We start from the raw sequence: 15,378 nt of genomic DNA, 5'->3' as shown, positions 1-15,378 counted from the left end.
AGTTACCCTTTTGTCACTCTCACTTTGCTCATAGTTTTTGAGACAACTCGTACAAAGAGAAAAGTTGTCACGAGCCTTTAAACCGTTATTCCCCTTCAATGATATCACTTCATTATGTCAACGTATCACCGATACCTTTGTACCGATAATAGATTAATTTTCCAGTACATTAGCTTTTATTCACAAATAAATTATCGGTAAGTTAAAAATGAAGTCATCCTTTTTCAATCTCTTTATGTTGTTTTTTTGCGACATCATCCGCGAGGAATTTAACAAAAAAGTTATTGTTCAGTTCGCAACGTTATAAAATAAATAAATTTCTAAAATAAAAGTCGCCTAAGTTACTGCTTACTATATCAGCTATCTGTCAATGAAAGTCTCGTGAAAATCTGTTTAGCTTCGGAGATTAGCCAAAACAGACAAACAGACAGAGAGACAAAAATTTTAAAAAATGTTATTTTGGTATGTGTACCGTGTATACATCCATATGAATTTAGTAAAAAGCGGTTATTTTAATAATACATACAGACACTCCAATGTTATTTATTTGTATAGAAAAGAAAAATAAGAGTCTGTGTGTAAAAGTTGGGTGTGTATATATATATATATATATATATATATATATATATATATATATGTAATATATACAATATATGTAATATTTCTATGTAAATTTATCAAAAAAAAAAAAAATGATTTATCTATATCAGCCAGCTGTTACCTATAACACAAGCATTAAGTTTCTTACCCTAGGAACAGACGACCGTGTAATAATATATGATAATTACACATTTACAAATATAACTATCCGCCATTCCGCAGTGGAGCAGCGTGGTGTATTAAGCTCCTTATTCTACACGGAGAAAGAGGCCTATGCCCAACTGTGGGATGATACAGGCTATATGCGTATGCGTAAATGTAACTAAGGATAAAATTTTACGTTTATTTCTTATCAATATCATGCAGCATAGAGCAATCGTCACAGAAGAACATAGAAGCAACATTACTAGCCTAAATGATTTATAGCTTAAGAGTCATTTGTCGTTATCAACTAAGAAAAAAAAATCTTACATCTTTAAACAGTAGAAATTGTTTTTTTTTTTTAATTTATACAACTAGGTCGACAAACAAGCGTACGGCTCACCTGATGGTAAGCGATTACCGTAGTTTATAGACGCCTGCAACACCAGAAGCATTGCAAGCGCGTTGTCGATTCTACCTACCCTCAATTCCCCCCTGGTACTCTGGTCAGCTTACTCACCAACAGGAACAGAACACTGCTTGAAAACAGTATTATTTAGCTTGTTAGCAGTTAGCAGTTTGGCTGTTTTATATTTTGAGCAGGCCTGCCGTGCCGTAGGGCAGTGAAATGTTTAATTTAAATAGGATAATAAGTCAATATGAGTCTTTTTAATAAGGTGCGTATTCTGGAGGTGCGCTCTGTTATTAGCAAGATAGGCTCAGCGACGGATTGTGTTGCAGCCGTGGTTGACAGAATACAGTAACAGTTTACTTTTCTCTACCACCATAGTGGTGTAAGAAAATATACACAAATACTGGCTTTCTTACTTCGCATGTTCTTTTATATTTATGTAGAGCTTAAAATAAATTTGATAGAAAATCTTCGTCACCTGAAAATCTAGAAATATAAGCTGTGATTTAAACTATACCCTATTGTTAATATTGAATTAGATATGATCCATATTTGCCACGAAATTGTTCTGCATTATCTCAATTATGAAATTCGTACTCGAAAAATCAAGAGTACAAGCCAATATTTGAACCTGCATATGCTGAATAAAGTTAACATTTTTCTATGGGTTAACCTTAGTGTTTTAATTGATTATTTCAGGTAAAATTTGAAACGTAACACGTATTTGTGACATTAATCCATCCTCATTCTAAGGACTTCATACAAAATGATAAACTATTGTTCTAAGAATTTATTTATTACAAGTATATGACTAATGTACATAACATTTACGTTTAATAGTATTTATCATTTCTTTGGATTCAGAATGCGGTTACAATTATCGTTACGTGTTATTTGTAACGATTTATGAATCACATTTTAAAATACACACCTCGAGAGTAAATGAGTGAATCTTACAATTAATTTGGATATTACATATTCGATTCAACGTTGCCCTATTTAATTTTGGATTTTATTTTTTTTCAAAATATTTTTTTAGCGATTAAATATCGTATATTTTATTTTTGCATGTGATTTGTATTTATGAAATAAATTAATTAAATAAAATATAATTCTTAGCGGGGCTTCCGGGTAGTCACATTTTATTTGTAATTGATTTCAGCGAATTCCTTTATGTATTATTTGTAGAGAAACCAAAATTACCGGAAGCAAGAACAAATCCTACTAATATTATAAACGAAAAAGTTTGTATGTATGGATGTATAAATATATGGATGTATGGATGTTTGTGTCTCTTTCACGCAATAACTACTGAATGGATTTTAATGAAAGCTGACAATAATATACCTTATACATTAGAATTACACATAGGCTACAATTTTTAAAGATAGTGTATGAACTGATCATGACGATAATTATCAAGTAAGTCGGAAAAAAATCTGCCATCTGTGAGCTATTCTGGCGTACGCTACAAATACTGTAGAGTTTACACGTATATAATGTATAAGAGAAATGTTTATCTTAATTAGTCCTACAAAAAAGTCCGCGGCAGCATATATCTATCTTTTATGAGTACGCCATTATCGCCAAAACAGTGAACCATAAATACAATAAAAATTGATAGTATATTTCTTATGCACCATTTGGTAGTAACAAATTGGTTTTTATATCGTAGATTTAATTTTGTTGAATTTTAGTATAAAGATAGATATTGATAACATAATAAATAAGCTACTCGAAGTACTTACTAAACCTGCGCAAACGAAGTCGCGGGTACCGGCTAGTACGAATATACTTTTAAAATATATTAATATAAAAGAAATGTTTGTTATAATTATTTTTTTTAATAATTTTATTAACGGAAAAAATCACTACAATGTCAGATACGGATAAAATAGATCTAAATTGACTTAGAAGATGTATTTGAAATCTATTTAATAGTTATTTTGTAAATTGGCAGATCTCTAACATTTTATTTATGTACTAGCATGCCGCCCGCGGCTACTCCCGCGTAAAATTTTCCGATTTTTCCGTGTTAAATATTTGCAATTGATAACTTACCTAGTAACTAACTATTTAGAGATAGCTACGGTATAAAAAAATCCGCATGGAATGGTTTGGTCCTAAAAGTCAGATAAGTCCATTTATTCCAACTTATAATATCTAGTACTAAACAAAGTAATAGAATAAGAAAAAATAAATAGAAACATTAATAATAATAATATTAAATATTTTTTTTATATCAAAATTGTAATTAAAGAAATAAGTACACCTATAATTTCTTTAAAAAAATAAATAAAAATAATTAAATGTATATTATTTATTATATTAAATCATATTTTTCTCAGGATTCGGAGTACAACAAAGTCTGGCAATACAATGCGCGATATTAAATCAGGTGTTTGCGAGCGTCAGTCGCAGTTTGATTTCGACGTTCGCGCCAAACTGACGCTCAGCCGTTACGAAATAAAAAAATATCGCGAAGTGACATTTCGTTTTATTTCGATTTCTTTAAAAACCCGCGACCGTTAGATTCGAGTGTTCTTCTAAATTACAATGGACTGACATTTTATTTATTATGCTCGTGGACTATATTTAAATAAAGAAGTTTTGATACGTTTTTCGTATTAGATTTTGTATTTTGGCTGAATTAAGAAAAGTCGTCATGACGAATACGTAAGTAAACAATTTTGCTTATTGTCATTGTTTTTTTTTAATAAAAAACATGGTATTGTACTCTACGCTACGCCCAAAAATATTTGAATATTTTTAACCTCATAAAAATGAATAAATTAAAAAAAACCACAATTTACTGAACATTAAATAATATTTTTTAACTGTTGAATAAATGAAAACTCAGCATAACTATGGTCATACTCATATTACCTTATGCACTTCCAATAATACAAAAGGGTTGGAGTATTATCCGGAACATAACTGCTGGTTGAAGAATTAAAAAAAAAAAATATGCAATACATCGTGGTTGAGTCTTCTCAATTCTCAATAGTCGTAAATACTCGTTTGGGGAATAAACAATTAACATGTCTCAAAATTTATTTAGAAAATTTTCACCGAATTTTACTATATACATGTACCTACATATACATAGTAACTATATATCAGTACTATAAGTAGTAGTAGCCTTGATTTGAAACTGAGATCACTTACTAATTAAAAATCCCTTCCGCTAGGTCACCTCAACACTAAAAAAATATAACTATCTTGTCTCTTACATAAACCAAAACAAATATATAACTAGAATCCAGATATTATTTAAAGTACATTTTTGTAATATATTATTTCAAACAAAATTATAATACACTAGCCGACCGGGGCCCACTTTGTTGGGCGTTAATTATTTTTGTGGTGCAAATATATAGTAAAGTTTTCATCTCGCTCGCATTACTTCCACTTGATTTACATGTGCTATTACTTTTCACTGATTTTTTTTTCAATAACAATAAAATATAGCCTATATTTCTCCTGAATAGTCTAGCTGGATATTAAGTAGTGAAAGAATTTTTATGATCGGATCAGTATTTGCGATGATTACCTCGTACAAACAAACAAAGTTAAAAACTTTACGTTTTTATAACATTAGTAAGTATAGATGAAGCCGAACTTCACAATGCTGAATTACAAGTAAGAACACGTAATGACTTAAGAAGAACCTCAAAGGAACCATGCTTAATTTTAGCATAAAAAGTTTTCAGTGTCCTAGGTCAGAATAACTCAAATCAAGTAGGAAAACAATTTACAAAAAATATACATTTGTGCATTATACAATGTATACAGTTCAGTGGAGACTTGAATCCAGAGGATCCCACAACTCGTAGTTTTGCGGTACACTTTACGAAAAAAAAAAAAAAACAAAAAACTATCACATCTTCAGGTTTGAGCTTTAACATAATAATTTATTTTTAACCGACTTCCAAAAAAGGAGGAGGTTCTCAATTCGACTGTATTTTTTTTTTTTTTTTTTTTATGTATGTTACATCAGAACTTTTGACCGGGTGGACCGATTTCGACAAATTTTATCTTAATCGAAAGGTAGTGTGTGCCAATTGGTCCCATTTAAATTTATTTGAGATCTAACAACTACTTTTCGAGTTATATCTAATAATGCGTTTTTACTTGACGCTTTTTTCGTCGACCTACGTTGTATAATATCGCATAACTTTCTACTAGATGTACCGATTTTGATAAATCTTTTTTTGTTGGAAAGAGGATATCCCTAGTTTGGTACCATGATAAGAAAACCAGGATCTGATGATGGGATCCCAGAGAAATCGAGGGAAACTCTCGAAAATCCGCAATAACTTTTTACTGGGTATACCGATTTTGATAATTTTTGATTTAATCGAAAGCTGATATTTATCATGTGGTCACATATAAATTTTATCGAGATCTGATAACTGCTTTTTGAGTAATCTTTGATAACGCGTAGTTACTTGACTATTTTTTCGTCGATCTACGTTGTATTACTCGTCGATGTAATTGAAGTCGGTTTTTTTTTCGTTTGCGAGCAAACACAATTATTTTATTTACTTTTTTATTTATTTATTAAAACAACGATAATGTATTTATTTATTATAAATAGCATTAAAAACCACGCAGGTTTATGACAATGTTATTTAGTCAATAAAATAAAAAATATAAAATAATCATACATTCACCAGGTGGGTTCCTATTAGAAGTAAGCTGGGACTGAAAACTCAAATAAAAAGATGCACAAAATCAAATATAATATAATATTAAAATATGTGTCTAGATGTGTTATGTATGACTCTTTTATAAAAAAGGTACATTATATTCTTATTAATATATTTAAAAAAAACTCGTCTCACGATGTTTCGGGTTTTATCTTTTCCGAAAAGGCTCAACCGATTTTTGGGAATTTTTTGACATGAAAAAAAAATCGTAAATTATATTTCATACCACTAGATGATTAGAGTGTCAATTATCTAGATTTTTATTTCTATATAAATTTCACTCGTTCGATAGTTCGCAACACAGGTCAACGTATGCTGGGTGAGATAGTTATGTTCACATTAATTCATAATACTAACGACCTTCATATAACTGTAATGTCAAAGCTATATAATATAATTAATGATGAATGCACTCGTAATATCTATATACTATCGATTGACGGATATCACTTGTTACGATATTTTTAATCTGTTGTCAAATGAATGGCCACTATACTGTCAAGTGATGTTTGTACAGATAATTAATTGTCACATCTGTTGATAAGGTTTTGATATAACAGCGTGTGATGCATATCTGAAGTAGTTTAAGGTTCTTTTCTCAAAGCTATATTATGTTATTTTTTTCAAGACTATTATTTGTATAGTCGCAATAGATAGCCTTTTTTAACCGACTTTAAAAAAAGGAGGAGGTTACTCAATTCGACCGTATATATATATATTTTTTTTATGTATGTTCGGGGATAACTTCGTCGTTTATGAACCGATTTTGATAATTCTTTTTTTTTTGGAAAGGACATATCCCTGGTGTGGTACCATGATATGGAAACCAGGATCTGATGATGGGATCTCAGAGCAATCGAGGAAAACTCGAAAATCCGCATAACTTTTTACTGGGTGTACCGATTTTGATAATTTTTAATTTGATCGAAAGCCGATGTTAATCATGTGGTTCCATTTAAATTTCATCGAGATCTGATTACAACCTTTTGGAGTAATCTTTGATAATGCGTATTTACTTAACTAATTTTTCGTCTACCTACGTGGTATTACTTGTCGATTTTGAATTTTGATGATGAAGTCGGTTTTTTTCATTTGCCTGCAAACACATTTAATATTTTTTCTTGTTTTAATTATTTATATACATACACTTAAAAATTTAAGTTAAGTGTTACTGAAACAACTAATTATTGTGATACTAAACATACAACGAGACGGATGGACGCAGAAATTAACACCATTGTTTTAATAATAGGCTTTCATTTAGAGTCTTAGGTTGTTTGGGTTCGGAGTTCTAAAAATAAATACTTTAGACTTAAAAAAGTAAACTATCAAGTTATTTAACTTTCAAAGCTTTTCATAGAATAACAGGTTGAGAGATGAAAAACAACAAAAACGTATCCGACTGCGAAAAGAAAAAGCGTATAACTAATGAGAGCTGGTTCTTCTCGGTAGGATTCACATTTCAAATGAAGGCTCTACTTAAAACTGACAGACGGACATATAAAAAGAATATATAAAATACAGAAGATTGATTTGTACTTTTGTAAACTACTTTTTGATAAAGAGTACATAATGAAAAAATTAAACTTTCTTGCACCTACTTACCTAATCTATAAAAAACGAGTGTGCCTTAGACATCACGACTGAAGTAAATTTTACGAAACGTAACTCTCTCTCTTTCTATCAACTTACTTTAACTTTTTCCGTTCGCCTCGCTCGATCACACTTTTCGTAACGATATTGTCCCGCATTCACCAGCTTACTCTCCAAGGCAAGTGTGCGTAGAATTTTATATATTAGAAGACTAAAGTTTTACTTTAATCTTCTAATATATAAAATTCTCGTGTTATGGTGTTAAACATAGAACTCCACCGAAACGGCTCGACCGATTTTAATAAAATTTTGTGAGCATATCGGGTAGGTCTGAGAATCGGCCAACATCTATTTTTCATGCCCCTAAGTTATAAGGGGGGGGGGGTTAAGCGGGTTAATAACATATATGGCAAAGCAGCGTTTGCGGGGTCAGCTAGTATTTTATAAATTGTAACACCAATCTACCTCACTATTTTGTCCAGCATCATGCAGAATCTATTGCATTAAAATTTAATACATTGACAATTTTGATCTAGAAGATCTAGCTTAAAAATTTTGTATAGTTGACATCTTCATACGTCATCTAGTAGTGGAATTATTACACTATGGATAATTGCGGTGAAGTAGTTTTACGTGCATCACCACAGAAGAAACCGCAGGGCACAGCGAGTACTGACGGACGGCACGATACAGCTAAGTTAATCGTTGAAAATACATTACACATTTTATCGTACTAGTGGTCACCTATTGGTCGAAATTCGACCATAATTTAACCACAGACTTAAACAATAAACAAAAGAGTATATATGCGTGTGTCTGTCAAATACGTGGTGTAATGTTTTTTTTTAAATTGATTTAATGTATTTTAACCATAATTTAAAAAAATTGTAGCATTCTGCACTCCTTCTCTATACAAACTATAAGTGTGCGAAATTTCATACTCCTCAGTCCGCACAATTTTCGTCAAAAGGGGGACAAAATTTTTGTTTCACATAATACACTTCATTTCAAAAAAAATCAACACGAAACAAGAAATGAGTTATTTTGATGTTTTTTTTTTTTAAAGTATACTTTCTTAAAATGCATTCTACATATGTATACTTTTTATATATTTATCAAACAATTTATAATTAAAAAAAAAACACTTTATTTTTAATACAGTTTGAACGTAAAGTACATAATTTGCATAATGTTACAAGAAAAAGGTTTTACTCACAATGTTGTACGAATTAATTTCGATCTTTATCATTTTATTATTGTCATTTCAAAACATAACTGCCTTGACACGACGAAAATTTTGTATGCAAACGTTACACGCACTTGTAATATCCTTTTTGACCTACATTCTGTTGTATAAGCTTAACAAATACTTAAAAATTCTTACTTTAATGTATACTTATACTTCAACCCAACAGACGGTAGTTGAACAAAAAATCTTAGAATCAAAATACAGCGCCATCTATTGGGCTGAATCCAAGGGAGACAATACACACAAAATTAAAGGTCTTATAAGATGTATTAATCTTACTATTAGTAAGTATTGAACGCTTTGTTTTACGGGACTTACCGCAATTTTCATTTTGAAACTCCGGATATATTGATTGACACCTTAAAAATTCTCTACTGCTCCTATGTTCGTAGCTCCCTGGAGTATTGTTCTCAGGTTTGGAATCCGCAATACCTTATTTATATTAATAGGCTAGAGTCAATCCAAAAAAGATTCATTAGACGCATACAATCTAAATGCAAAACATACGATTCTAGTTATGAATCTAGAGCTAGGAGATTCCATCTTCTCCCTCTTTTTGAAAGACGTCGTATAGCTGATATTGTTACCTTACTAAAAATTGCTCAAAACAAAATAGATTCTCCCCTACTTTTATCGAAAATATATCTGAAAGTCCCTACAAGGTCCACAAGAATTCCATCTCTCTTGTATACTCCATTTAGTAGCACTAATTACCGAAAAAATGCTTTCTTAATTAGAACCTCCAAAGAAATTAATACTTTGAATGACATTCCAGAACTTGATTTTGATTTATTCAATACATCAGTCGATGTTCTTAAAAGAACTATGACAAGGCACTGGTTTGATGCGATTTCTTAAAGTGTGTATTAAGCAATTTATTATTATATTTATCATTACCTGCAGTTTAAGCTTTGGTTTTTATTTAGCAAAGTACTGTATGTATAAACGTGTGAATTTTTTGTGTAATAGCTTTAAAGTTAGGTTTTGTGTTGACAAAGCACTGGATTAACGTAATTCTGTATAACTTGTAAATATGTTTAATTGAACGCTGTGCAATGGTTTTATATTAGTCACTGCTTACTGTACAAGCTCTAGTTTTTTTATGTAGCAACCGTATGTGAAAACTTTTAAATGGTGTATTTTTATTTTATTTTTTATGTAATTAGCTTTAAACTAAGTCTCTGTACACTGTCTGTTTTCCAAATAAATCAAAATAAAATAAAATAAAATAAAATAAACACTCCGGCGACGTTGGAGATGCCATAGTCATGGTGTACAAGGTGCTGCGAGTCCGATGTTATGTGTTGATCTGTCCTAATATTGACTATCGAGACTAACACCAAAACTGCAAGTTGTACCTAGTACTAGCTGTGCCCTGCGGCTTCATCTGCGTTAATTTGAATATAAGACACCCTATTATATGGCCTATAGCCTTCCCCGGTAAGCTAATTACCCAAAAATAAAAAGAATACAACCACACATTCCTGACATAAGTGTGTTCAAACAAACAAACTTTTATTACTCTATTATTAGTATGTATTAAAATTTGGATTGTTTAACATGTTAAACCTTTTCCTTCATCTGTTAACGGATTGCACCCTGCCGCTAACTCCTTGCAAACGGATATGCAAGTCTCGTTTGAAATTAATTATAACGACAAGCCTCGGAATGTGGGTGCAATAATTAACAGTTATGATCATAACATTTGACAGATTAATCAATTTTATGAGAAATCATGGCGGATACACGCCTGTGACATCTTTAACGGTCAGCTTATGTTAAGACAAAAATATTTTTTTTTTTTTTTTTTTTTTTTAATACATAGATAGGCTGGCGTTTGACCGCTATTTCACCTGATGATAAGTGAAAATGCGGTCTAAGATGGAGCACGCTTACCTAGAAGTAACCTATTCACTCGCGACTTAAAGATCCCCAGGTCATAGCTTTCAGGAAACACAGACGCTGGTAGAGAGTTCCATTCTTTGGCCGTACGGATCAAGAATGTACTAGCGAATCGCTTAGTGCGTAAATTATTAAATATTAAATTATTAAGTATTAAATATTAAATTTAAAATTTAATATCGTAAAATTATTTCGAAGCTTTTCTTTTATGTATTATTGCAAGTAGTAAATAGCTTAACCATATTCACTCCTCTGATGAAGCCTGTAACATCTCACTGCTGGCTATAGACCTCTTTCAGTCTTTCTCCATATGAAGAAGAAGTGTCGAAGCTTAATCCACCATGCTGCTCCACTACGTTTTAACGTATATATTCTCTACTATGAGTAACAATCGCTATTAGGTATCTATGATATCAAGCGGGGCAAGAGCTTTACGTGCGCTCCGATGCACGGTGGGGAGACCCTCAAAGGATATAGACTGAATCTCATCCGCGACTGCTGACACTTAGTTTGTCAATAAAAAGATTAAATTTCTTAGATGTCTTTGTTAATCATACTGAACTTTTTTATATTTCTCGATAGTATAAAAAAAAAAAAAAAAAACGAAGCACGTGCTATTATTTGCGTCTTTAGGGTTACCAATTATAAATTTTACAGTAAAAATTGAATATCGTTATCAAAGCGTCTGATCTGTATCAAATCGTGTGTTAAAGATTTGTTTTTTTTTTTGTCAGTAATTTGGTCGCTCGCCTTGCGATACGTCAGGAACAATTAGCACATGAGTCCAAATTTTGCCATTGCTTTTGCTCACGCGATTGTTGCCATGTTAAAACATATTACGAGGTACAAAGTCGACACCTTATGAGCGAAACATTAACAATAAGCTAATATTGTGAAATATAAATAGCAATAGAAGATGAAAATATTAATACCGGGCCGTTGACGCATATCAGTAACCTAAAAAAGATATTAATTTGTCAACCTTAGGAACAGATAACCATCTTAAGCATATTTATTATAATAATAATAATAAATTAAAAACAAAATACTTCACTGTGTTATCTCAATTATTTTAATTTATGATACAAGTTTAATAATTTACATCTTTGTACGTAATAATTGGATTTGCTCGCAAACGAAAAAAAAAAAAACCCGACTTCAATTACATCGTCAAGTAATACAACGTAGATCGGTGAAAAAATCGTCAAGTAAATTCACATTATAAGATAGATTTAAATGGAATCACATGACATGTGCCATCTTTCGATTAAAAATAAATCATTGAAATCAGTCCACCCAGACAAAAGTTCTAAGGTAACATACAAAAAAAAGATACAATCGAATTGAGAAACTTCTCCTTTTTGTAAGTTGGTTAAAAAGAAGGATAGCTACAACTCAACTTATAGTTATTAAGAAAATCACGTCGATACTTACGTACAAACACGTAAAATCAAAGTCAGCTAAAAGATCTTGTATAATTATTTTATCATACGCTCAGCATTGAAATAGCGACTTTCCTAGATCTTAGATTTTAATCCGCACGCAACTTGGTGGCCTGACTTTATTTCATTCTATTAAAAATATTTAAACTGTACATTTTATTTACTAAGAAAACATTTAAAATTTACACTTGAAAATGTAGGGAAAAGTTAATTTCTTCGTATGCTTTATTACATTAACTTTGAAATTTGATTTCATTATTAATGTCGCCTTATATTCTGTATAGATATGATATCAAATTGTATATAAAGGTTTTATTGAGGTAGGGCACAGCGTAAGTTATCTGGCTCAAAATTTGAGGCCTTTCAATTGGGAAAGATCCATAAACTGACAGAAGATCACAGTTAAAAAAAAAACGAATGTGCTTTAGACCACACGACTAAAGTAAAGTATACCGTAGATAAAAAGTAGATATACGAAACGTCGTCTATGAGAGAAAGAGAAAAAGAAAATGTGTGCTCCCTCTCTTTCTTGCTCCGTTCGCCTCGCCCGATCACACTTTTCGTAACGCTCTCGTCACGAATTAACCAGCTTACTCCCCAAATCAAAAGTGCCTAAAGAAGTATTACTTCAAAAATACTATTCTCAAGTAGTGTTCTGTTCCTGTGGTGATGAAGGTAGCCAGAGCTCCTGGAGAAGGTTGAGGGTAGGTTTAGAAACGCGCTTGTAATGCATGTAGTGTTGCAGACATCCACAGGCTACGGTATCCGCATACTATTAGGTGAACCGTATGCGATGTTTGATGGCTACTACTAAAATATGTGTTGTTACTTTACTAGTAAATATATATTATATATTGTAAATGGCAATGTATTATAAATACATAATAATTATATGTTTAAAAAAAACGTAATTTAATTCTCTTATTTGAATTTAAATGTAGTGAAAAAAAAGGTATTTTATCTCAAATTATGTAATTATCAAGAACAGGAATAATTATTATTACAAGTGTCTATTTACCAAAATTCAAAATGTTTCCAAAAGGTCACTTAAAACTGGAACTAGTTCATACTTACCGAATATCTGATATAAAAATTCTTAACTTCCTTGTCCTGAAACAAGTTAGGAAACTTGATTCTCGGATGTTACGTACAAGGACAAACATTTGTATTGGCCATACAGATGTTTGTCGTGGTCTGGGCGTTTGTGTTTATGTTCAGTGTTTTTCCGGAAATTAATTGAATTATTTATAAAAAATATTTATTCGCTATATAATCATTATATATATTTAACAACATAAAAAAAACACGTTTTCTAGAAACAAAAAAAAAAACAAGTCAATTTAAAAATTGCTATATCTTAACATTAGGTTACACTACAAATTAAGGTAATGTAGCCAGTGTTATCCTTAACTTATTTTTTTATCATAATATTTAAAGGAAAAATTCTACTGGATCCCGTCTACAGTATTAAGTCCCGTTTACAATATTTAAGTGTATTCTCACAAATCTGAAGGTAGATACTGAAATTTTTGTAATATTACGAAAAACAACAAAATTAAAATGACTTAAATCAATATATTAATAAGCAAAAAACTTCGCGGTTACTCCTTAACAAAATATATGTTTAAGTTTAACTATAAAATTATTTAAATCCGGTACACACAGCGCTACTAAATCATCTTCATTCTTTATCATTAGTATAATCTTCTATCAAATAATATGCCTAATTATTTACTAAATGTAAGTATATGAAATACACAATAAAACCAAAGCAACTGTAAGTGAAATAAACTGTTTACGAGATGTTTTTTTTTTACAACTAGTTCGACAAACAAACGTATGGCTCACCTGATGGTAAGCGATTACGGTAGCTTAGACGTCAGCAACATCAAAAGCATCGCAAGCGCGTTGCCGACATTCCCTACCTCCTATCCCTCCCAGGAGCTCTGGTCATCTTATTCGCCATTGGAACACGACACTGATAAAGCAGTATTAGGTATTAAGCTGTGGTCTCCTGTAAGATAATAAACGCATTCCGAGCTATTTAAATCAAAGTATTTCAATGAGTTACAATAATAGTACGCTAAAAATAAAAGTTAGTTATTTAGTTCGAATATAAATCATAAGAATGAGTTCATCTCTGGCGTTCAAAGGCCGTCCAGCGCCATATTTCACTTTTGAAATTCGAACACGTTTCATTTCATTTTTTCTTACCCATTCAACCTTTGTGGATGGAAGGGTTTTGTTCTTACTAATGTGTGGCCATGAAATTTTATAATTTATGGATTTTTAGAGTTAAGAAAGTTAGAAAATATGGCTTGAACATTTGTAGATATTGAAACTGTCCATTAATAGCCGATAATTGTTTATGTTGGCAAACGTAAAAAAAAACGACTTCAGTTGGCATCGATAAGTAAATACAACGTAGATAGTCGAAAAAGTAAGCAACAACATACGTATTAATAGAGACTACTTAAAAGAAAAGTACCAGTTTTCGCACACATAAAAATACAAATGAATTAAGAAAAAGACAGTAAAACACAGCGAGTCTAAAAAGATACTAAAAACACCATGGTGATTAATGGACGATCCCTTATATAAAATTTTTAAAACGATTCCCGGTCTCGATCGCTATCTTATTTATTATTCTCCTTGACACCATTAAGAATTATGATATATCATAATCCGTACCTTTTTATTCTCATAAGATTTATTGTTTTATTTTGATACGTGGAGTGCTTCAAATATATAACTGGGTCACGACCCCTTTGTGGTGTTTCAATATGCGAGTTATTGTATAAAGCTATATTAATTTTAATATTAATCGATTTATCGATAAAATTAATCAGTGAGATAAATTTTAGTTAGTATTGTGAGATAGACTGTAATAGATTTGATCAGGAGGTTAAAAATAAGGGTATGTATCAATTCAACTACTTAATTAACTAGTACTTGAATATTTGAAATTTTATAGGTTACGAATAGAAATATCTAGAATATGAAGAGTGATGGTAAAACAAAAAAAAATATGATCGAAAATTATATCCCTTGGATACCGTTATATATCAGATAACTTACTGAACTTTATTAGAAACTGTTATATTGTATTTTTATGAAATTTTGTTTGCATATAGAGTAGGTCTGAGAATCGACCAACATCTATTTTTCAAACCCCTAAGTTAATTTTAATAACATATATATGGCAAAACAACATTTGCGGGGCCTGCTAGTTGTGTACATAAAATTACACGTAAGGTGCTCAAAAGCTATTCTTTGTTGGGCATATAATAATTATATTGTTTTTTACTCCCTATTTAGCGTGATAAA

At 31.0% G+C, this 15,378-nt stretch overlaps 1 protein-coding gene across 1 annotated transcript in view; it reads left to right on the top strand.

The window, feature by feature from the left end:
• The first annotated feature begins 3,534 nt into the window (after positions 1 to 3,534).
• The window catches only part of LOC123665669 (uncharacterized peptidase C1-like protein F26E4.3), a 68,220-nt gene continuing 56,376 nt past the window's right edge, over positions 3,535 to 15,378 (top strand). The window contains exon 1 of the mRNA XM_045599937.1: positions 3,535 to 3,829. Within this exon, the coding sequence (XP_045455893.1) occupies positions 3,819 to 3,829 (11 nt within the window). The 5' untranslated portion in view covers positions 3,535 to 3,818. The remainder of the gene's footprint in view (positions 3,830 to 15,378) is intronic.

Source organism: Melitaea cinxia, chromosome 24 (assembly GCF_905220565.1).
Source record: "Melitaea cinxia chromosome 24, ilMelCinx1.1, whole genome shotgun sequence".
Classification (NCBI taxonomy): Eukaryota; Metazoa; Arthropoda; class Insecta; order Lepidoptera; family Nymphalidae; genus Melitaea; species Melitaea cinxia.
Note: the sequence above shows the minus strand (reverse complement) of the source record. Positions and strands in the feature narration are given on the sequence as shown.